This window comes from Poecile atricapillus, chromosome W, assembly GCF_030490865.1.
Source record: "Poecile atricapillus isolate bPoeAtr1 chromosome W, bPoeAtr1.hap1, whole genome shotgun sequence".
In the NCBI taxonomy this organism is placed as follows: domain Eukaryota; kingdom Metazoa; phylum Chordata; class Aves; order Passeriformes; family Paridae; genus Poecile; species Poecile atricapillus.
In genome coordinates, this window is record NC_081288.1 from 56,043,247 (window position 1) to 56,069,376 (window position 26,130).

General features: G+C 36.2%; 1 protein-coding gene across 1 annotated transcript in view; it reads right to left on the reverse strand.

Annotated features, from left to right (window-relative positions):
* The window catches only part of LOC131591822 (metabotropic glutamate receptor 8), a 303,751-nt gene that overhangs the window by 46,595 nt on the left and 231,026 nt on the right, over positions 1 to 26,130 (reverse strand). Inside the window, exon 7 of the mRNA XM_058862892.1 lies at positions 17,500 to 17,636. Coding sequence (XP_058718875.1) covers positions 17,500 to 17,636 — 137 coding nt within the window. The remainder of the gene's footprint in view (positions 1 to 17,499; positions 17,637 to 26,130) is intronic.

The following is a 26,130-nucleotide window of genomic DNA, read 5'->3' on the forward strand; positions in this document are numbered from 1 at the left end:
AATAGAGCTAAAAAATTAATGATGTGAGAACCTGGCTAAAAGAATACAAGATTGACATGATGCAATATAAATAACACATTCACATTCCTGGAACCCACATTCTTCCAATAATCAGGCAACTCATTCATTTAGCAATGCCCTCAGCAACTGGAGGAGACTGATCAAAAATGCTATTAATGGGTCAAATATAATTTCTGAATTATGTGTCCAATATATATGTACAAAACCACTCTGTTTCCCATTCCTAATTACCATGGAGAAACTTTTCACTTACTTAATTCAGCAACCCATGAACAGTACAAAGACACCTGGAAAACCTTCAGGGCGTTTTTCAGAGTACATCGCTTGGGTAATATTCAAATGTTTCTGATTATGCTATATTATCACTTGCAAGACTTTTCATTTCTCTTTCAAATCTTAGAGCCAGATACTCATTTAAAAAATAAAAAATGTTTAATTGTCTTATTGTAACAAATGAAATTATGTGATTTCTGGATAGAGAAATCCAAGTGGTAATTATAACAGTTGTGGGAGCCGACAGACATTTTATTTTGTAGTCAGTTTCAGAAGCATCAGGAGTCTTACACATAAATTCATATGACTTTTAGTAGATATTCAGATTCTTAGCTATAATAATGACAAAGAACTGAAATATCACCTCCAACTATCACTATGAGTTTTTCTTATTTTTGTCTCAAGCTTCTGGAAGTATTTACCTTCTGAAAAAAGGTCCATCATAGGAGCATAGCAAGTGAATGAATGAAGGGAATTTAATCTAGTATTTAGGTTTTTTAATTATTTTACATATCTATTCTCACAGTTAAAGTCTTTAATGTACCTTGTCCAATCAAGTCATCTGAACCATTAAAGTCCAAAATTAAACTGAAACTGGTTCAACTGAAGGACTTCATTATGAGTCTAAATATAATGATCATTGCATTCCATCAGCCAGACAGACTTATCCCACTAGAGAAAAGCTGGGTATACTTACAGACTAAGCTTACAACTATTTAAGCAGGCATGTGCAGAAGGGAAATAAGTCAATGACAAAAAATACAATCTATATTAAAATAAAACAAAATAAAACAAAACTGATAATTACTCCAGATTGCCATGCCAGTATAAGATCACTATCATTACCAAATTTACCATAATAGCTATAAATTGTTTACATCATTCGCCCTATACAGATGTTTTCCCTAACAACTGAGATGTCACTTTCTGGAATTTTAGGCATAGATATTCTAAGAGTTCTGCAAAGAGCATGGAATTATATCTCTAGTTTTAACATGTACTGGTTGAAAAATAATGCAGTCTAATATCAGTTTGAGAAGGAGTCTGAGAAAATTGATGAGTATTAAAGGATCAGTCTGATTATGAGACAAATCATTTTTTCTTTTTTTTTTTAAGATCAGAAATACAGGTTGTTGTAAGAATCCAGACGGAAGCTGATTTCTCCTAATTGTAAATCCACCTGTTCAAATTTCCTCCTAGGCAAACCATTTACCGCTCTCACAGGTTTCTTAAAGGAAAAACAATTAAACTTAGCATCATTTTTATTTGAATATTTACATTTGAACATTTACATTTTATTTGCATGTGTATGTATATATAATTCTTTTTATGCAAGTATGATATAAAATGTTCAGGAAGGAAGGAAGAAAGGAAGAAAGGGAGAAAGGAAGAAAGGAAGAAAGGAAGAAACGAAGGAAGAAAGAAGATAGTAGTAGTGGTGCAGCTTTGTTCTCCAAGCCAAGACACAGCCCATATGACCCTGATACAGTCTGAGTCCATGACCTTGGGCAAATTTTTTAACTTTCTTGAAGTGGAGAGAAGCTGTCATATATACAGGTGTGGAGACACTTTCGTTGAAAATGTGAGTAAAAAGTTCAAATGAGACTATAACTGATGTCCATCTCTCAGGTTCAGAAGGGGTTTCGCCCAACAATTACTTATAGTTTAGAAAATTTGACTAAAACAACTTTTACTTTTAGAACTGAGAAATATGTTCTCAAAGAATCAATACCAAAAACATCATCATAATTCTGTGCTTTCTCAGCATGTCATAATCCTTCTTGTCATCTCCAGATTTTAGAACTTCAATATCACCAATCTCTGGAATTACTAAAATAATTGCATTTTATTGTTCTAAACTTATTAACAAGTCATTCATAGATAGGGAAAAATAATTATAGGGAAGGATGTTCCAAGGTAATACATAAAAATTAGAAAGAATGCTATAAAGATATAAAGACTCTTATGTTCATAAATAGAAAAGTTTAAATACTTGCCTTGCTTTATTAATGCAAATATGTTATTTAGTGGGCTGATACTGTAATTTTACCTCAAAGAAACCAACCCTACTAATTAAGTCATATAATTCATGAGTGCTGAATACTAAAAAGAGGAACATACTGTGTTAATCTAAAACGGGGAATAATTATACCATGGTATCACAATATACAGAGAGTGTTTATTAGTGCTATACAGTTTTAAAATGCTAGCATTTATATGACTTGGGATCTATCTTCCTTTTTTCTTTTTAGTTGGCTTTGGCTTTTCTGTTTTTTGTTTGGTGGGTTTTTTTGTTTTGGGTTTTTTTGTTATTGTTGCTTTGTGGTTTTTGCTGTTTTGTTTGGTTGGTTGGTTTTGGTTGTTGTTGTTTGGGGTTTTTTTTACTTTTATTCTTCTCCTCATATGGTTTGGTTTCTTCTTGCAGAATTGCTGGCCCTAGCAGGTACTTGGTACAAACGTAGGAGGAGCTGCAAATTGCTTCAATTTGCCAAACAAGAAATATTAATGTGAATGGAATGCTTGAGAAACATCATTTTATTCTCAAATGCCTTGGGGAGTAGACAGCACAAAGTGCAATGATTAGCAGGTCATCAAGTAAACAGCTACTGCTACTTAGCTGTGTAACCATCAAATGGAATTTTACAGAAATTTAGTAGGCACTTCTATTCAATATAGGCAATTTATTTTTTCTTTACTGAAAGCATGAACCACAATTAATTTTCAAGCACTTGCGTCTGAAGATAGACTCTTTATTTACAAAGGAGACAAAAAATCACCCCCAACCAAAGAATCCAAACCAAAACACACCACCACAAAAATATCTTGTTCTAGATAACACTGGCAGGCTTTAGATTTTTTGAAAGCTCTTTCAGTGGTCTACTTTCCATATTTTAAAAACATATAATTAGTACCAGTGTATCAAACTGAAAATCATGTTTCCAAAGTTATTCTTTATGCAGGCTACTTTCACATAGACAATCTCATTGCATATCCTTACCTAGAGGTCCTTGATGCCCTTACATGTCCCCAACGTGCACTTGAAGAGAATTTTATGAGCATTTATAAATAAAACTCATGATGTACACAGAGGGATTGAAGTCATTATGTGGTACCAAGAGCAGACTGTGCCATAATTTTGCATATATAATTAAACAGATGTTTAAGAAAAAACTGGATGTGGCACTAAGTGACATGGTCTAGCTGACAAGATGGTGTTATGTCATAGGCTGGACTTCATGATCTCAAAGGTCTTTTCTGACTTAGATGATTTTGTGATTCTATGTTCACAAATACTCAAATTTAAAACAAACGAACTAACTAAAGTCCCCCAAAACTTGTCAGATTTAGATTTGAAATAAATGGGCTTTTGAGAGGAAATCTTCTGCCATCACACTTTTTTGTCAACTGATTGGTTTTGATCAGCCCTAGTACCAAGGCCATGTGAACCATAATGCTTGAAATACTTTTTTTCTTCCTGCAGTTGATCCTGCAGAAATAGCCTGCAAGCATACCTTAAAAAACAGTGCTTTGAGAAAAGAAAAGGAGCATAGTTCAGGCAAAGAGATTTTTATCACTTTCTTTGTGCCTGGAGAATCTCCTTGCTTCTGCCCAAGGCCCATCACTAGTTTAATAGCTTAGCTGCATTTCTTGATGAGAGTTTTAATACCCATAACAAACATGCTCCCTCCGAAATCCAGTTCCTTTAGCTACAGTTACCTAAGTTAGAGTTGGCTTGTCCCAAGCCCAGTGCTCCATAGCTACTGTATTTCCCTCCAATCTGTGACAGGTGCCTTTCAACCCCAATAGTCCCCAGATTCTTCCCCACTTCACAGCTCAGTGTACAGAAAAGATTCTTCCCAACTTCACACAGTTGTGTGACACAAGGGGTTCAGCATAGTTGCCATTTGAATTTAAAGGAATTTTATACAGATTTTTTTTTTTTTAATTTTAAGATGATATCAGTTCAAAAATCCCATTTTTTTCATGAAAAATATTCACCATGGCATGCTTTTAATTATTGAATTGGTTAGAGGTGAGTCTATCAAAACATGAGCTGTTGTACACAAATTCCTTCATGATGGGCAGTTAAACAATTGCACTGGGCTAGTTCTTCAGCTGATTTAGTTCAGCCCAATAAGTTTAGTACAATTATGCTAACAAGTTATTATTTCTTAAGGGGATGACCTGTCAGTTTTTGTTATCTTTAATTATTTTGAAATTAGAAATTAGCCAATCACACAAAGCCTCAGTTCAATATGAAGAAAAAAATGCTGGTAAGTTTAAGTTTTAATCCTCCCCCACTATTTTTGAATGGTTTAATCTTCTTCCTATTTCTTGTTCAGAGCAAAAGATGCTATGTACATGCAATGAAAAGTGAATGCTTCTGAATTCTATCAAAATTAATACCAACACATAGATAATACGATAATACATTATTTTTATTCCCACACTGCTCACAAACCAAGATGTCAATTGCACTAAGGGCTATACAAATCTACAAGAAAAAAATATGGTTTCAATCCCAAAGAATTCATAGTCAAACTGTAAGGTAAAGAAGAGCAGAGTATTGGCAGAATACAGAACAGACCTTCCTAAGACTAATCAAGAAAAACAGGTCAGCATGAGAGTCAGCAGCCATCTCAAACTGTCAAACAGGGGCTTTCTGAAGAAATTTTGCCTAAAAGGATTTTTAACTATGTAACTGAAAGAAGAAATCAGGGCAATTTTGTGTATTTACTGAGCTTTCCATCCAATCATATGTAACACTAAGAGCACAAAGGCATTGACTTCATCAGTGACCATGCAAAGAGCAACATAAAACAGAGCTGAAATATCCTGTGCATCTTAGCTTCTAAAAAATTATTCAGCAAAGTGAAGCACTTGAAATTTTGGGAAAAGTTGCCCTCACCTCAGCAACCTTCATTGGCTCTGACAGGGGAACAAACTCAGCTGAAATAAAGGGATCAAATTTATTTACTTGTCTCAAAAATAAGAGTCACTATACCTAAACAGTTCCTGACACATTTGTCCAACCTGTTTTTAGGAAAGAAAAGCTGTAGTATAATGTACTGAAACACATCAAACTCCTACACCAGGACTCAAAGTTTTCCCAGTTTAATGGCACATATCTTATTTTCCACCTCTTCTTCATGAAGAGTCAGATTTTTCCATGCTAAAGTTTTTGAATTTTCATTACTATATAAACAAAAGAAATCACACTAGCCCTTTTAACACAGTTTCATACAGGTAGCAAAATCACATACACAAAAAGCATGAAAGTCTGAACTAACTCAGAACAGGCAGAAAACAGACTGTATTTTACACTGAGATTTCCAGCAGCAGGGGAAGAGCTTTCACTGCCAAGTTTGTGCTGTTGTTTAGAATGAAGAGTCAATAATTAAATTTAAAATTCTGCAGAGAGACCTAGTGATCTGGCAGGAAGAAGAACAAGCATGAGGAAGAAGTTTAAGCTAGAGAAAATGCCACACAACATGTTTAGTCAGGGGGAAAAATCCAAGCCAAACCCAAAAATACTTCTTACTAAGGAAATAATGGTGAAGATTTTCAAAATGAGAGAAAGTGAGAGGGTTTCATATGGACTGAAAATATTGGGATTTATTTTATAATATATATAGAAGAACTGAGTACATAGAAAACTCTTGAGATTTTATGGGGAAGTATGGAGAATTTGCAAATGGGAAACCTAGTGCTTACATGCTGAAAAGGGAGGGAATGAAGAAGCCAGGGAATTATCAATCATTCATTTTGACTTGGGTTCCAAGAAAAATCCTGAAAGAAATAAACAAACACATTTCAAAAACACAAAGAAAACAAACAAGACAAGTAACAGCCAAAAGGGATCTGTCATCAATGAGCTGTCACATTTCCTTCAGTGAGAGGGTAACAGGCAATGTGGATGAGAGACAAGCAGCCAGGTGTCATTTATCTTAACATTAGAAAGATTTTTGACAACATCTCAAATTACACTCTCAGTCATAAGCAACCTAGTGAAACAGATTTAGCCCCTAAGGGCTAGGTGCAAATTGTATCAGAAAGCTGAGGAAAGATAAAAGTTGTAGTTGATTTACTGTCAGAAGGGAAGGGGATGGCACTGGGTGTGGTCTAGAAAGGTTTATTGCTTGTCTGCTACTATTCAATATTTGTAATAACCAGTCATTCTGTCTGGATCATAAAATAGAGTATATGGTGATCAGATCTGGGCAGTAACACTGGAAAAGGCTGAAGCTATGCTGAAGGTCAGAATACTTATTTCAAACGATACTGCAGTCTGAAAAAATGAAGCATACAGTTTAACAGGGACAACTAGCAGTACATTATGGGTCGGGAAGGACAGAGGTGGCAGCTCTTCAGAAGAAAAAGAGATCTCAGGGCTCCAGTAAATTGTGATACATTGAACCAATGTCATGCTCTTGCAAAAGGGGCAAATGCCAGATAAATGCAGATAGATACAACAGTCTTCCCCCTCTGCTCACCACTGATGACTACATGAAATTATGTTTCTCCTATACTCTGCACTAGTGAGACTGCAGTCAGAACACCTTCTGAAGGTTAGGTCATTGTGTTTCCCTTTAAAGGAGAATCAAATGGGGAGTCCAGACGAAATCTGCAAAGATCAGAAGCACGTCTAGAAAACACGATCTGTGTGACTAAATTGAACAAATTCCTCTTGTATAGCCTGAAGAAATAACATAGCCTAGGAGGTAAAACAACAGTCTTCAAGTACATGAAAAGAATGAGGATGTGCACGACGTACACTGAATAAAATAAGCTATAGGCTTAAATTACAGCAATAAGGAGTAAAGTTAGGTATTTAAAAGACACTTCAGTGAGATAAGAGTAGCTAAAAAGTGAAAGACAATGCCTTCAGAAGCTGCAAAAATCTTCACCCTTAAAACGACGTAAGTGTAGAAGATGTTAACTTTATCCAAGGACTAGAAAGTCTCTTCAGATCCCTTTAGCTGTCTTCTGTAACACAAAGGAAGATATCAAATACTAAATATTTTGAGAGCAAATAAAAATATTGTAACTAGGCTAAATAAATAGGAAAATAAAAGAATTTACTCTCTTAGCAGCTAAATTCTTTAGGCTGTCTTTTGTGATTTTACAGAATACCTGTTTAGGAAAAAACTATTTACAAGAATAAAGTAAACAAGAAATTGTAATGCTCCTACTTTTCCTATGTCTTGCATAATTAATGATGCATTTTAAATATTGTGCAGTAAATTGCTTTTGTTTACAGGAAAATGCTTCTCTAAGTTTTAGGGGAAGAAGGTCTCAGTAAAAGAAATCACCACTGCTGCAATAATAAACTGTTTCCCACATAAGGGAACTTAAATCAGTTTGGGATATATTAAGCATCTAGCATGAAAAAAAGAATTTCAAATTGGAGTCCTATATGTGAATGGAAAACAGGTAGAGAAGTTGTCCTTACCTAGTAAAGTGATGCACAACCTGAAGCAAAAGATCCTAAATAAATAACTGGGTTTATAACTCAATAAATCTTTCATGGATTCCTTCTAGAGCCCTTGTAAAGACATAGTCTTGTTTCACTCGCAAGACCAAGTATAGGAGTCTAGTTGATTGTGTGCCTCCTAGCACTTGCTCAAGGGATACAAGACATTGCCTCTGAGGGGATTATTAGCAGATCAAACCCACCAAACAAATGAAAATCAGAAAATTTTAGAAGTGATGCCCCAAGTCTGAATCACTTATGCAAAATCAATATTTACAGCTTACCTGCTCCAATAAGCCCACAGTGCTGGAGATTGTCCATCCTCCCAGGGCAACCCAGTATTTAATTATCCTCATCCTTAGAACCTTCCAGCATGTCTCCATTAGATATCTCCCACTGTAATTCAAAACCTTTACTTCTCCTAACAGCCAAATTAACTATGTCTAACAGTTTGTTCTTTTCCTGAATAATCCTTTCTGTATTGGAAGAGATTAACATAACAGCCCTCAGTGCAGATTTCTTCAGACTAAACAACCCTAGTTTGCTCAATCTTTCCCTAAAGGCATACTTTTAGATGGCTGATCATTATAATTGCTTGGAGCTGGACTCTCTCCAGCTACTTTACTTTTCCAAGTGAAGTCACAGTTCTGCTAAGGAGCTCACAGCACTAAGGAGAACAGATGAATTACATCACAAGTCTAGGAGCTCCTTGCTGCAATGGCCTCTGGTGATGCAAATCAGTTAACCATTCCAAAGCTATTGCTTAGCTTTATGCCTAAGTTTTCCATTAAAGGGGAGTTCACTTAAATTCCTGCAGTTACCAGAAAGAGCACTGCAACCCTCCTTTTTTGACCTAGTCATTTAAGTATATTTTATTGACATATCCAACACTAAATCTGTTTACTGCAAGCTAAGTTACAATTAAATTAAGTATGCATTCTTCATTCCCTGCCTTAAGATGTATTAACATCACCACTAGATCTAGTGATACCATTTTGGATATTCAGAAAATAATTAATTCCTTATCTTTAAATAATTTTTTTTTAAATATTTGGGAATTTATCAGGATAAAAAGACCTGAATGAATATTAGATGACTATCCTAAAGTAATTAAAATAATATTAGTGCAAGATGAAGAGAATTGCAGCAAAGCGAACAGAAAAAAATAATCATAATGTTCTGCTAACTGCTGGTTATTCTCTTTCATTATATTAACCAATGAAGGCTTTTTTCATTTTCCATTTCATGTTTTTTAATTTAGTGGTAGACTTCAATTATATAACACAAATGAACAATAATTAATTTAATCTACAATTTTTTTTTAAGGACTTTTAAACGGCAGCTCAATTTTCAAATTACAAGACATATATGAATTTCAGGGTGGAGGGGAAGGAGAAGGGGGGAAGGGACTGGGGAAGAAACATGCTCATACTCTGGTTTCACCCTGGAACTTCACAAAAACAATTCCCTGCAGACTTGCTGAAACTACCTGCTCTACCAAGTGGCTGTTTGTCAGTGCTAAAATTCACATTAGCTTGTACCAGGGGAGTAGCTAACCCTGCTCTGAAGTCCCATACATGAATGCAAAACTCTCCAGGAGTTCCTTTAAAAGCTCCTGAATTTTTATTGTTCTATCACTTCACACTTTTTTTTACTGTGAAAGAGAAAAGAATATTTTAAAACATAAGTACTATGTCATTCCTTTCTCATTTGTTGAAAAAACAGGAGTACTCTTGGTCCTGTTGGTTATGCCTATTCAAAGAACAATTCATTCTAATCATACCACTTTTACAAAGGATGAACACAAAAAGCTCTAAAGTATCTACCACCCACTCAAGAATCCTGTGACAAATTCACAGCCAAACATACAACTGCAACTTCATGCTTCATCTGAGGAACCTGACTTTCACTCACCGTGACAAGGTAAGAAAAAAGTCACTATTCATCCTAACTCTCAAGCGGAGACTGTTTCACTGGCAATTTACTATCATTCTAATGAAGAAAAAATGGTTATTCCATTTCAGGATATTTTCTCAGCAGCTATCTTTTATCCATTTTATTTTTTGTTTTTTTGTTTGTTTTTCTCCAGAGAATCAATCAGGAAGTCTGTTTCATTGACAAGGAAAAAAGACTATTAGGACCAAAGAAGTGAAAAACTTCAGGAGGAAGACAAGTTGTCATTCTACTTGGGTTCTATTAAGGTCATTGGTTCTGGAATCCAGGTTCTGTTTTGATTTTCAGTCATGTCTAAAATAGCTTCTGTATAATCTGGCCACTTCTTAAAATCATTTAATGCTCTTTCAACATCTGTATTCAGCCTATTTCCTCTCCATTACAAAGCTTTTTATATCAATACAACCTGTAACCTTTCAATATCATAAAATCCCAATTTTATTCAATGGTTCTTGTATTTATTGTCTTGTCTCCACTTCTCATCTACTGTAGCCTGTTGACTTACTTTTTTAACCTAGAATTGATCCTTAGCAGATACAATTTTCATATTGACCTAAGACTCTAATAGTAGGGAAGAACAAATCCTGAGTCATACTACTTGATCAGTGCTAAGATGAGGACTAGTTTTGTGAAACCTAACTAGTCTAAAAACATTAATAGACTGTTCTATTTTATTCTACACAAGAAATAAAGGAATAAAGGAGCAGTGTAATTTTGAGAAGAATAAAAGAATTTTTGCTTGTCTCATTGAGTTTTAACCCAGCATCAACAATCTTCAGTCAGATAACATGGGTTTGTTAGAGTGAAAGTTTGAACTCTAATGCCCTATTACATGCAGGCATAACACCCTGCAGACTGTATGACTGTCATATTTTGTTTATAGATATAATCATATACAACACTAAGTGCCTTGTGTATTTCACTGTTCTGTGTTCTTTTGTTAAACACAAGGCTTAGGTTCAGCATTTTAAAAACATCTATCAGTTATATAATAGCTACCACAGGAGAAAAAAAAGAGGCTTTCTGACTTTTTTTAATGAAAAATAGTGGCCTACAGCAAAGCTTGAAACTTATTTAATACAGTTATGGAAAACATCAGAAGTTTTTTGAGTCATTTTCTTTTACCATGTCACAAGAAAGGGAACTAATGCATTTTGAATCTGTAACTTCCAAAAATAATTAACTAATTTCAGTGTTGATGGCTTCCTTCAGTATTAGATACAAGACATGAGGCTTAGAAAAGAAGAGAAATCAAATACTGATTCAAATCTCTTCAATATCTGGCTGCCTGAAGGGAAGCTCACTGTCTGTGTGAGGTTCCCAATTTTTACTAGTTCACCAATCACTGTGCTTAAGGCTGATGATGGTTATGGCTGTCTCTCTGATAGTTCATCACATCAGTGTAATTTTAATTTATAGTTTTCATCATAAATCAAGATCATTATGGAAAAATTCATGCCCCTGAGTCATTTATATCCTCAGTGCATATACTCCATAAATCTGAAAGCTTATGCATATTATTATTTCTAAGAGAACATTAGAAATCTGCTATTGTAGTATCTCTTTTTTATTTTAACAGAATTCTTGTGCTCTGGTGCAAAACAAAACAAAACAGAACATGCAAAAATCCCAAACCAAACAACAAAACTGTCTTTAAAATTCACTGTTTTCACCTGAAACAGTCCTGGGTTGAAATTAACCTGAAAGATCATCTAGTTCCAGCTCCTCTGCAGTGGGCAAGGATACGCTTTCACTGTGTTGAAACTCTGAGGTTGCTCAGAGCCCCATCCAACTTAGCTTTGAACAGCTCCAAGGAAACATGCAGGGTTTTTATGTGCTTTGGATTTTTAAGGAATAGTATCATATAAGTTGATATCTACTTGAACATTTTAACTGCATCAGCTAAATGTGTGATTTTGAAATCACCAATAATTGTGTCTGCCTGAAGACACATCAATCAAAATCACTAACATGGAAGAATATGGATTTATATCTACATATTTCTTCATATTGGGGTCTTTAAACACAGATTTTGGTAGAAAAAAAATGTATAAGATTGAAATGTCATCTGAGATTGTTTCAAACTATTTAAAAATATGTGTTTTTTTTTTTTTTTAAAGTCAAATATTAGATTTAAAAATTCTTTAACCTATCAGCTTTTCTTTTTCCAGCTGGTATTTATCTTTAAAAATTGAGCATTTTTAAGAGCAGAAAAAAACGACTCAGAAATGAACCAGGACAAACTGAATGGGTTTCTAGGGAAAGCAACTCAGGAACTCACTGTTAAAACTTTAGTACTGAGACAATTTCCATCTACTGCCACTGACAAAAGCCACCAGTTGACATCTCAGTCTAGCCCTTATAACAACACATGCAATGCAGAATACAGTTTCTAAGGGTGAATTCATTATTAATCATAAAAAGAACTCTAATTCAAATCATAAAAGCAAGGAAAAGCAAGCTTGTTTCTAACAACTTTCCTTGTACAGATATTACATGGTTGAGAGCTCAAATTTTCTAAACACACACATTTGTAGAGAACTTTTACGTGTGACCTGGTATGCAAAATCCTGTTACAATATGAATAAAACATAATTTTTGCAGGAACAGCTACCTTCGCCTGTATTTTTATTCATCATAAGAAACAGAATATTTTATTTTGGAAAAAAGCATTTTAACTATCAGAATTCCCTGAAAATTAAGATAAAGATGATAAAGAAGAGAAAATTATGAAAGTAAACAACAGAAAACACTGGCAGTTAATGTATCATCAATAAGCAGAAGTTATAAGGCAAGTATTTCTTCCTTCAAAATCCTACTTAAAGTTTTAAAGGTCTAGTTGTTTCCAGTACCTTATGATCACTTAGTCAGGAAACCTGGGAGAGTAAAAGTGCTTTACTAAAAGAGGCATAAATTTAAATGGTCAGAATCATCAGATAATCAAGTTATTTGAGATTATTGTTCAACATTTCTAAATATTTGCTTTCAGAGTTTCCTTGTGTCTGTCAAAGACTGAGATACCTTATTAGAACTCAAAAATCACACAAAAAATTAAATTTGGAAGATCATTATTGTTTATTTAATTTATGTACTGTATCAGCATTGTCATGCATGTTTGTTTTGCAAGAATTACAAGAGTAGGACTGATCAGTAGTCATGAAGTGCTTGTATCTGGGAGCTATAGTTGCTTCAGAGGAAATATAAAAGGTCAGTTAGCCTAAAGGAAAGCATTAATGCTACTGAAGAAACCAGCATGAGAGCTGGAAGGGTCTCTGCAGCTGGTGAAGCCTGCTGAGACTGAGCCCCTTGGGGAGTGTGATACTGAGCCTTTATCCACATAAACCCAGCACTTGCTGCCCACAGGGAAAACCAGCACTGCATCGAGAAAGGAACAAGGCTGAAGCTTGACAAGGACCCTGCAGAGTCAGTGAAACTTTGAGGAGCCAGAGACATCAGCAGAGCAACCCTGAATCCTGGGGGATGGTGGACAGAGACAGACCAGGGCTGGCTATCCGGTGAAAAGCCACAGCCCAGACAACAAAGCTGCAGCCAAAACTTGATATAAAGTAGCAAAGAGCATATTAAGGAAAAGGAAAATGCAAAAATAGGGGAATGAGATCAGGAATATAAAAGGGAAACCTTTTGATTAAGTTATTTAGAGGGAAGATATGTTCTAGCTTGTTTTACATTAATTGTTCCAAGGGTTGAACTGTACTAAAAACCCGATACTTTCATGATCTATTTCTCTGACTGGGAAAATTAACAGATGAATAAAAACTACAAATTTTCTGAAGCACAATACCAGCTGTATAGATGAACATAATCATAAACACATCACAGCTACAATATGTTACCACACAATTTGAGGAAGAAACATCTGTAAAAAACAGGGTAGAGGTATCTACAGAGGATGCCTAGCTTACAAATATTCACTACAAATAATAGTTACCTGTATCTTCATTAAAAGGAAACTAGAGGAGAAAGGATACAGAGGGGAAAGTGTTATATTTTAAAAGCATCTTCTTTAAGGAACAGCAGGGTAAAAATTGCTCTACCATCTTAATACTGCTTCACTTTCAATAAATATAGATGTTTTCACAGAAACTAATGAAAACATCCACTGTGCTCCCTATGATTCATTGGCAATCAAAAGCACTTCCTAATTTGCAATATGATGATCTGGAGTATTGACAATCATTCAAAAAGATTACTTGGTTTTAATACATTTTGTCTAGTGAGAGGAGGCAACAGCTTTGCCACAGCAGATCATCATCTGTCATAGCTGCCATCAACACCTGCTAAGGGTTTAGTGAATATAGAAGCAGGGGGAGCGAGCCCTGGGTGCCTGCTTGCATCCTGGCCTGTGTGTGCAGCAGAGCAGGGCTGGGGAACAAGAGCAGGACCCTGGCACAAGGCTGGGAGCAGAAGCCCGCACTGCAGGGCACTGTGCCAGCCCACTCACATGCTCACAACTCCACACAGCAGACAGGCTTGCCTGAGAGTTTGAACAACCCGTTGGATCCAGCATATGAGCTCATGGAGGTGAAAAAAGAGAGCCCAAAAACATTCTAACACATCCTTAAATAATGAGAGTTAATGAGGAGCATTCTAAGATAAATCCTTTTGATTGGATTTGTGGTCAATGTGGTTAGCATGGTGTGGTTTCAGTAGTATGAGAAGCCATCAATCCAATCATTTCAGAGTTCCCTCGAGTACATATACATGAAGCAGAAATAATGGGACTGAAAAACTACAGACTTAATGAAAGATTTAGAAGTCCGGGGGGAGAGAGAAAAAGGCAGATCATAATGGAAGTAAAACTGAAGGAAATTTTTTGGTAGCTTTTAGATATTACTATATAAATGTTATGTTAGTACTAGCATTTGTCCAAAATGTGTGTATCAGTTTTTGAGTTCATTTAATAAACACTAACTTTTCAGAAAAATGTAGCAATTATCCAAATCTGGAATGTGTTCCATAACTATTATGATAGGGATCTAACTGTTTTTCAGAAATTAATGTTTAATATTAAACTTTTCCAGCCAGTTTTGTTTCCTTTCATGCCTTTCAACAGACAGATATCACGTTAGTGAAGGGAAATAACACTGCCACACAATCTGCAACACACAGCTTCTGTTGGTAGGATTTTTTTCTGTTTGGGCATAATAACTAAATAAATGAGTCCCTGACAAGTAGTTACAGATATTAAATCGTAGATATGTTAAAGTGGTTTAACAGCTGTGGATGAAAAGGGGGAGCTATCATATGTGCTATTGTGGATAGCACTCAGATAATTATTGCAAAATAGTCTGAACAGGAGAATAATTTGTAAATATTTCCGACGCTGTCTTTGTTACTCTTCATCAGGAACCACTCACATGGAAAACCAGAGATATTTGAAACCTTTTTGTGGTTTGATTGAATTCACTGCATAAACTCACTTCGGTGGATCTAGTCATCAATTCACTCTGTTGCCCTTCCCATCAGCCTTTAGCAAAACAGCATTGGTATTTCACATTTATGGAGGTAACCAAATGGCTAAGACAACTCACATATATTGCATATGTAATAAGGAAAGAGATTATCTTCATTTTTCTTTTTCTCTCTTTGCATAAAGACATCTTCCAGAAAGAAGTGCCTTTGACCCAAAAAATTATCAAATTAAACTTTGATGCCTATCTGTCATACAAATACTATGTAATATATCCCCTGAATTTTGTTGGGATGGCAATTTTCATATAATATATGCATATAATATATGCATGCAATATAAATGCATGCACTTAACTTAAAACTTAACTACCCCAAAACTTGTAAAACACATTAAGACAGCAATTTAAAACACCATCTAAGGATGGGTAAATTATGTCTTTTTATTCCTTCTGCTATGAAGAAATAAGGGACAATACAAATCCTAGTTATTTATATAGAAAAACACAGAAGTCTCCCTTTATATTCAAGGAAGACTTTTATTGCAGTAGTTCATCATCCCAATGTTTTAACTAAATCAGAAGTGGTTAGAATCCAAACTTATCTTCTATGAAATATATTTCCATCCTCTTATATTATTTGAAATACCTGGGCAATTTACCTGTCCCTATCATTTTGTCTGATACCTTTTTTTAAAGGAAGAGTTATTATTTTCTCACCTAACTTATTAATCACTCTGAGGAAAAACAGATGTAAAATGATTCTAAAATATATTCTGAAGGAGCTGACAACCCATCTGACTTGAAAATATAAAGAATTTGGTTCAGATTATTGTGCTATCTTTTATTGTCTTCTCAAGAACAGAGGGGAAGTGCTTTGTTCTGCCAAATGACAGAGAAATAAAATTATATTTTTTAAGAGTTTAAATTAATTTACTACTCAAATGAGCATTTTCCAATATCAGTAGCACAACCAAATTGGTAGAACCATAGAATCATTTAGGTTGAAAAGACATGCAAAATCATCAATTCCAACTGGCTTAACATGGCCAAGTCCACCATGTCCCTAAAGGCCACATCAACATATCTTTTTAATACCCCCAGGGATGACAACCACTTCCCTGGGCAAACTGTTCCAATGCTTGATCCCCCTTTCAGTGAAGAAAGTTTTTCTAATGTCTGATCTAAACCTCTCCTGCTGCAACTTCCAGTTTCCCCTGTCCCATCACTTCTTTATTTCAGGTAGTTTTAGAGAGCAGTACATTCTCCCCTGAGTCTCCTTTCCTACCTAATAGAATAATGAAGCCCAGCTCCCTCAGCTGCTCCTCACAAGACCTGTGCTCCAGATCCTTCACTAGCTTCATTGCCTTTTCTGGACATGCCCCAGCACGTCAATGTCTTGTAGTATTCCAGGGGAACATTATTGCACTCTACAAGTACCTGAAAGAAGGTTGTAGGCAGGTGGAGGTCAGTCTTCTCTCACAGGTAATGAGTGATAGAAGAGGAGGAAATGGTTTCAAGTTGTGCCAGGACAGGTTTAGCTTTCATAATAGGAAAAACATTCTTCCACTGTAAGGGTAGTCAAGCGATGGAAGTCAAGCTTCCCAGGGAAGTGATGGATCACCATCCCTGAAGATATTTAAAAGACTTGTAGATGTGGCCTTTGGGACATGGTTTAGTAGTGGTCCTAGAAGTGTTTGATTGACGGTTGGATCAATGACCTTAGAGGTGTATGCCAACCTTAACGATGCTATCAGCTGCAGCTTCTCCAGCGTCAAGTACCACGGGACAACCTGGTCCTGCTGGCCTCACTATTTCTGATACAGACAAGATGCCATTGGCCTTCTTGGCTGCCTGGGCACTCTGTGTCTCCTAATCAGCTGTGTCAACCAACACTCACAGGACCTTTTCTGCCGGACAGCTTACCAGCCACTTTTCCCCCAGACTGTAGCGAAGCCTGTGGTTGTTGTGACCCAAGTGCAGGACTCCACCTCGTTGAGCCTCATGCAATTGGTTGTGGCAAGCAATCCAGAGCTCTGTGCAGGACCTTCTTACTCTCCAGCAGATCAACACTCCTGCTCAACTTAGGTCTCATCTGTAAACTTACTGAGGGTGCACTTGATCACCTTGTCCAGATCATTGCTAAAAACCTTAAACAGGACTGGCCTCATTGCTGACCCCAGGAGAACACCACTGATGACCAGCTGCTAACTGGACCTAACTCCATTCATTGTCATCTCTGGATGGCTTGGCCCTCCAGGCAGTTTTTTACCCAGTGAACAGTGTGCCCATCCAAGCCATGAGCAGCCAGTTTCAGCAGGACAATACTAAGGGAAATGGTGTACTTACATTTAGATGAAGTTGATTACTCCACTGACCAATTACTTTGTATTCTGTACTCTTGTTGGTGATTTGATACTGAAAAATATCATAGCGCCCAGGAGCATCTCCATTTTCATTGAAAACAACAGGTGTTCCAGCACTCCCTGAAAAAATATTAAAAAGCAATAACCAACTTTAAAGCAATTTTTAAAACATATGTTTAAAAAAATACTGATTAGAAATTGAACAGGTTCTTCATAATGCAAGTATAGCATGACAATAAATTCAAAAACCTCCCAGAGACAAAATGTATGCTATTATCGTCATCACAAAACCTATCCTATGATTCTATGAAAATAATTTTAAAATATAATCCTTTGCAGTCTTTTTCTCTGGTTGTTTGGTTGGGGGTGGTTTTTGTGTGTATTACAGAACATTAGGAAATTCTAGGATACAACAGAAATGAAGAAATTACTTTTGATATGAAGAAAGATATAATTTCACTTTAGGATGTGTATACTTAGCAGGAGGCAAAATATAGCAATCTTGTAATGAACTACATTAAAAATTTCCTCATTACGTACAAAAATATTATTAATATGATCAACTTGGGAGCCAATACTCATAAAAGACCTTGAGGTGCAAATGTTTAAATTGTGTCACAGTTAATATGGTTTCTAGCACTGACCACCTATGCAAAAGTATTTTATCAAAATAAATTAAGTACATCAGCTGTGCCTGTAGCTCTCTCCTCTATACATGACACTGCCTGACAAAAAAGGCCATTGCTGAAGCTGTCAAAAGTTATAAATTGACACTGTTCTTACTTTGATCAACAAAATGTTCAAAGATTGAAAACTACACATCTACCTTGGCAACAGACCAGCCAAATTAGAACACATTTTGATGGATTCCCTCAAGGTGACATCAAGGACCTGCACTCCTGCAGAGACTTTTCAAAACCTGCACCTCTTCCCCAGATTTTTTTTATATATAGGTGAATCATATTTATAGTTGATGTCCATTGAAGAGAAATTCAAGTATGCTAATGTTCTATTTCAGTGACTGGAGATGAACTTTATCTTTACTGGGGGAAAAAACCTAAACCACCACAAAATGCCCCCACAATGTTTCCATGTTTCTCCATGTGAACATCCAAGAAAAAATTAGCCAGCTCATAGTAAATTCCTTCACTATAACACATGTTAATGTATCACCTAGAGGCACTGAGTCCACTGTGAGCGGTTTACAGAGAATGAAAAAATAGCTTGAATATCTGGGTACCTATCAAGAAGTAAGCCAGCAGAAGTAGAACCATCTACACACTCCAGGATTTCAATATAAATTCTTCTTGTGTGTCTGTCTGTCTATCCCATAAAGTATTTTGTTCTCTAAAACATTTTTCTTTGTATAACAGCTTTCGTATAAAAATGATATCCAGTGAAATAAACAGTGTTTTGAGAGTGACAAGTGGCACATTAAATACTGTGCCAATTTCACAGTTCTGCCAGAAAAATTCTGGCTGCAAAAATTGAACGCAAGCAACCATGGAAGAAGAGTATCAAAAATTATGTGTGGCAAAGTCTTAAGACCCCATGAAGATAGAAGAGACTCAACAGAAATTTTTGGAAGGCTCTTCATGCTTTGCTCCCAATTCCTTTGACAGAATGAAGGGCAAGAAAAATCCCGATCTACAATTTTTCAAGCAATGAAATTATTCCTCACTGCTCACACAGCAGGCTGATGCAATACATTTCTTCCATCCAACAAACACATACTCAGCTGTGGTTGGTACATAGTCATGGAGGTAACCTTCAAAACATTACTCTGTAGTTACAATAGAATTCATCCTTCCACTCAACAGCATTTGAAGACCTCTTGGAAAAACTGCATCTTTATGAAGAGATAGGAAATGTCCTTGGTATCCCTGAAGACCAATGGGAACTTAAAACATTATTATGCTCAGCAATAGGAGTGTGAGCTTTTAATATATGGCTGGCATTACAAATATCTTGTGGTGGTTATGGGTGGGATAAAGTTAATTTTCTTCATGGTAGATGGTATGGGGCTCTGATTTGGATTTGTGATGAAAACTGTTGATAACACAGGGATGTTTCAGCTATTTCTGAGCACAAAATCAAGGCATTTTCACCTTTTTGTCCCACTCCACCATTCAGGAGGCTGGGGATGCAGAAGGAGTTGGGAGGGGACACTGTCGCTCTATTAGGAACGGCGAGAAGAACGACACAGACTCTCTTGGGGGTCAATCAGGAGAATTTCTCTCGGTTTATTGCCTCAGCTCTTTTTTATAGACTGATACGTGAAAAGTACAGAAAAGAAACTCTTATTGGTTAGTAAACTAACACATCACCATCATTGGTAAGTGGGGTACACCACCCCTCGACCTTCTCTTGCAAGAAAACAAGGAACAGACAAACAGCACCTGCAAGGTTGTTTTCTGTCTCTGAGGATTGTTTTAATTCCTCCCCATGATTTCCCAGGCCACTTTCTCAGGCAAGACTGAGAAAGCTATACGGCCTGCAATTTCTACAGGTACCGTGCTCTCTGTTTCACAGTTAGCACCCACAGGACACAACCAAGACAGCTGACCCCAGCAGACCCAAGGGATAGTCTCTACCATATTCATGTTCAGCATATAAAGCTGGAGAGGAAGAAGGGGACATTTAAGGAAATGACGTTAAGTCACTCTTATGCATGATGGAGCTCCGTGTTCCTGAGGATGACTGAACACCTGCCTGCCCAGCAGTGGTGAATGAAGCATGTGGTGAATGAAGTCCTTTTCCTTTGCTTATGTGGGCAGCTTTTGATTCACCTATTAAACTGTCTTTATCTCAACCCACCTGTTTTCTCAATTTTACCCTTCCAGTTCTCTCCCCAGTCCAGCTGGTGGGGGAGAGAGCAATTCTGTGTGATGCTCAGCTGCAGGGGTTAAACCACAACACATGTACAAAGAGACTGACCAGTCCAGATCAGAACCATCTTTCTTTTTTGGTGTAGTGATGTTTTCAGTTAGTGCACAACAGCATCTCATCCAGTGCACCACAGTAAACAGGGACATAACAACTTGCTAAATTCAGCACCCTCTCCAACTGAGTCCAGCAAGATTTTTCTCATGTGGAAAAAGTCAAACAACCTTTGTCAAGTTAATAAAATTAGGCTTGATAAATGCTGGAATAGGTGCTAGAAGATTTACATCCCCTAACATTGAGAAAAAAAACTACTATTCCTTTGTTAAACAGCAGATTTTAGAAAGTACAGTAACAGTCACAATAACTGCTCTGAAGTTATGTGAAGTTATGTGTTATATGTGATTGTGTTTTAGCAATGCTGCTGTAACTTGTATATTCTGTTAACAAGGAGACTATTACTTTAATCCATGTCTTATTATATTTGTGTTCCATTGTGGAATGAAACATTTAATGAACTATAATTAGGAGGTATGCATGACTGTGCTAATAAACCATGAAGAAAACCTGTGGATTTGACCAGGGGTTTCCAAAATAATGAATGCAAGATGGTAGCAGGAGTCTTGAAAGTGTAAGGACAGAATGAAAGTGTAAGACAAACTAGATGTCTCAAGGCTATAAGCAAACCACCAAGGGTTAAATGGTATTCTTGAAAAATGTTAATCTCATCTGAAGGAAAACATGCCCTGGTAGATGATCTGAATGAGCAGTGCATATGAGAATGGACAGTCCTCAAACTGAAACGGTTTTCTAAGAAAATATACTTTGCTGGATAGTCCATAAAATTAAAGTGCATACTTCTGTGGCAAAACTGATTAGCACTGTACAGAGATCAGATAATAAAGGTGGAGAAACACTGTAGCTGACCATAACAACTCCTCATGTGAGGAGCAAACCTGGATTCAGTATATAGTACTCTAACAAGTGCCATGGAAGTATACAGATGTGTATTTTTCTGATAACCAGATATGCAGAACTGAGCACTCTTGATATGTGGTACTGCCCCATATACTCTATCATTGTCATTGCAGGGAATTGCATCATAGTTTAAGCTTAAGATAGAGAATATTTAAATGCTCCTCTTACTGAACATTGAGGTCTGCCTGCTGAACTTAAATTTAACACACTGCAGAAAGTAACACAAAATGCAACAAACCTGTGGTAGTGAGCCAGGACTACATAAATTCCAGCTTAGATAAAAAGTACTTTGGGAAACCACAACAAGCAGCTCTTGAGTCAGGTATTTATACTAGAGATTGAACTTGGCTAGCTTCATTTGGGAACCACATTCATTGGAAACCATCATAGGAAAAATGTTACTTTTGCTGAGCATAAATGTTCCTGTAATGCTAGTGTAGACCACCATTAAGAATAGAAAGCAGGCTACTTTTTAAAAATCAATTTCACTGATTAAAATGTTTAATATATTTTTTAAGCAATCATTTAATAAAATAGCTAAAGAGAAGTGAGGGAACTATGTCTTTGAGCCTTTTCATATTTTATTCTACATGTGGTTATGTTGTCATGTGTAATTTTAACTCATGAATGACTCAGGTAATTGTATTCAATCTGTCACCATTATAACTAAATTTTATTTACTCTGGATGTCTAAAACAGAAGGACCTGGTAGAATTTCCACTCTATAATTCAATCTTGGCTAACTATGGAAAATCACATGTGAGCTTCTACATTCTTCATCTCTCCTCCACGCCAATCTTTTTTGGTTTGGGTTGGGTTGGGTTTTTAAATATAAAGACATAGTTACCTACTGATTTTGAGATCTGTTTCAGAAGTATCTCTTTGCTGAGAAAAGGACATACTTACAATTTTTAGGTATAAAGTAATGAATGCTCTGATACTGAAAGAAATTCTCCCTCCTCCTTCCCACTTGGCAGCAATCAGTGTTAAACAACCCTGGGTGTTAAACTAGCACCTCAGCTATACACTTCAGAATGTTTTTGTGACCTCAGCTGTTTATGAGCCTTTCAAAATGCAGGTTAAGCTAGCCAGAAAAGTTATTTAGAGAAGAAAAAATGGTAAAATGTATGAGGTTTTTAAATCAGATTCAAGGCTGTGATGGACCCTTTTGAATTTTTCCTTCCTTACACAGATAAAAAGGCGGACCCTTTCTGATAAGCAACTGTTGCAGTACAGGTCCTTTGAGCACTGGACTTGAAAATCCACATTCTTCTGAAGAAATCTTTAAACACGTATCTTGATATTCTGGAGATGCTGCTCGGCAACTACCTAATCCTTCATGTGCCTACTTTGTAAAGCTACATTTCACATGATTCTAAAATATCTCCTCTTGTACTGCAGACTGTAGTATTAGATCCCTGTGAGGTTCCAGTGTGCACTTGGCCAATGCCTTCTAGAGAAATTCTCTTTACATTTCAGGAAGTGAAAAAGAAGTCGATTGACTTGTAAACCACAAATTCATATGTAGTACTGGCCAAGTGCATATAAAAGTTATTAATATATAAAAGTTCTTAAATTAAGAACAGCACTGAGCTTTATTTAAAAAAAAAATAAATTCAATCAAATCAACACACTTGGATTCTTACTGTACCTTTAAAATCTTTTAAAATATTTCTTTATTATGAAGCCCTGTTACTTCAGAACCTTGACAAAACTGTAGAAAAGTAGTTGTGCTAGTAAGTCTCACAACTGCCATTTACAGCATATTCCAACTCTAATGGAGCAGATTTCATTATAAAGCTTGATACCAGATACAAATCTTTTATTTCTGAAATCATATGTCTATGGATTGATACTATTTTTTTTTTAATCTGAAATTAAAATTACTTAAGATGAGTCTTCATCTTTTGAGCTGTTCCACATAAACTACTTTATCTGCTATGAATCTAAAGAAGTAAGCCTGGATTCAAGGATAGGCTTAGGAGAATTGAAGTCAGCAGTTATATAGTGCACTGTAACACAATGAACTATTGTGTATTAAAACATCAGAATACATCAACTCTTAGCATTCACCTTTATGGAAAGAATCTTCAGATTTATAGAATCAACTCTTATTTCATTAATTCATGCAAGTAGTTTCAAGTACTAGAGTTAAGGGTTCAGTTTTGTTTTTTCTTTATGTTCATCTCATCCTAATCAGCTTTTAAAAGGGAAAAAGTACTACATTGGTGTACATGAATTAAATTGTTCTCAGGAAAGTATAAAGAGGGAGAATAACTTTTTGAACTTTAAGTACCACAAGTTCCCATAAAAGAAAAATGGATTTGTAAAATTAAGCATGATGTTTGTCAATGTCAGATTAAATAGGTTGAAATGGAATAAATGGAAAGAGAAAATACAGGCTTTTATTTAATACAAAAAAAAAAAAAAAAAGCCCACAGAAAATTATAAACAACTAATCAGAACAAGCAACAGCTAATTTGTGATTGTCAGGTTGTCAGAGAAAGAATATACAGCGTACCGAGCTATGTGAGGTTTGTGATAAATGAAATTATTTAGCCATTATCTGCTCAATCTCCACACAGCAGATATTTTCAAACAATGAACAACATGGTTACTAAAATAAAAAACAATGACTATCTTCCAACTATTCAAAATCTGAAAAGACTTCTTTTCATGCTTACCCTACATGTCTCAGTTCAGGATTAGGACAATAAAACAGGATTTCATCCAGTTGGAGTTAACACAGACCTTTACTGACATTTTAAATATCCTAAGATATTGGATACATCCACGCAGATATGCAGAATATGCATATGACAGAGAATCTGTGCCTTTCTGAGGCAGCAGCTGGAGGCCAGATGGATACCCTGGGGTATCTTAAATGGTATTTGATGCCCATGTTTAGGCAATTTATCTTACTTACCACAGGGTAAATTCTGGCTGTTCACGTATGAATGCATAAAATAGAATGAAAGAAAAACTAGAAGTGCTACAAGAAATGAATTATGTAGAGATTTGGGGATATGTAATACAAATTATGGTGTTGCCTTTTACAAGATTTATAGAGAAAGTAAAAAAATTGGTATTGAAATAAACTGATATGAATCCATTCCAGGTCAGGCAGTACAACTTTACATTTTTGAAGCTGATGGACAACACCTTAAGCTGTGATTTTGCACAGAAGTGTATAATTTATTCGATATCTTGGTCCTCAGCATAGTGAAAAAATTAAAATTGTGTATTTCTGTGAAAGGAACAGTTCATTCCACTCTTGTATAACATCAGCCAGAGTAAGTAGCATAAGCGCATGGTATTAAAAATAACAAATAACAAGTAGAGCTTTTTCCTTACAGAATCTATTAGAGCTTCTTCCCACATCAAGCACAGAGACATGCATCATAAAACTTACCCTGAAATGAATAAAATTCAGAGATGAGACTGAACTCTAGCCGTCAACAGTATAGGAGCAGTAAAAAGCAATTTGCCCCATCATTAATTAGTTAGTGTAACAGTGGTTATTAAAAGCAGTGATCTAAATGCAGACTCTGGTCTATGCAGTCCTTCAGCTACAACTTAAAGAATTTACAGGAGAAAAATTCCTCTACATTTTCCTTGTTCCCTACTTCTTTCCCCCAGCATCTGCTATTTGACATTCTCAGCAAATATACTACAGTGCTGAAATTTTTGTTCTTACACTCTAAGAAATAACCCAGAATACAAGAACACAGAACTCTAGCTCCTCTCCTTACAGCACCTCGAGTCTGCTACCAGAAAATATGTATGCCTGTAATATGAATGTATCACACATTAAACTTTGAATTTTGACATAGAATTGGGAGGGCAGTTTTGTGTCTCCTAGTCTGGACTCAGCTCTGTGTCTGCTCAACAGAGCTATGCCTTGACCTCTCCTCCCAGTCGTGGGGCAATGCTATGTGAATGACCTTCCCTCCTCCACTGCTAACAGGGAGAGGTAGGAGATGTAGATGAGCTACTTCACAGGTAGGTGCTACAGCAAGGCAGGAATTATCACTGTGGCATTGTCAGAAGCCTCCATCAGTCCTAGGAAAAGAAGGTGATGAATGAGGTTCTGATGGGGAAGGAGCTACTGAAGAACAGAAAACGAGCCCCTTTGAACCTCCCCTGCCACCTTAGCTTTGTTCCTTTCACCTCTGGAAAAGAGACAGCTCTGTCCACATGTGGGAGGGGGTTTTGAGGAGGAGAGGAGGGAGAGAGACAAAAAGCTTGCTGCTCCCTACATGTAGCCAAAAAAGCTCAGTGCTACCAGCATATTTGAAAGAATACAGCCTTTTTATTCTCTACTCAAAAATCCATAGAGACAGGTTTCATCTTAAAATCTACAGCATACATTGTCTGCCAGAGAAGATTGATTCAGTTCTACAGCTGAAGAATCCAGCAAGTCAAAAAAGCCGACAGGCTCAGGGAACGGATATTGTAAGGAATGGGAACAGATCACTCAATCCCCTAAAGATCAACACATGGTATAAAATTCAACTGAGAGATAAATGCTACTCTAGTAACATACTAAAATAGCAGCAGAGTGATATGACATTATCTAGTACAAGCTAACAGCTTGTACCGAAAGAGGATGTTATAAGAGGGTGGTTAGGTTTCTCATATAAAAATGTGTGAATAGATGCATAAAGTTTTGTTTGCACTGTATTATAGACTGGATAGTATCAAATACTCTTTGGTGGAAAATGGTCATTTTAGTGTTATCAATTACATGTGC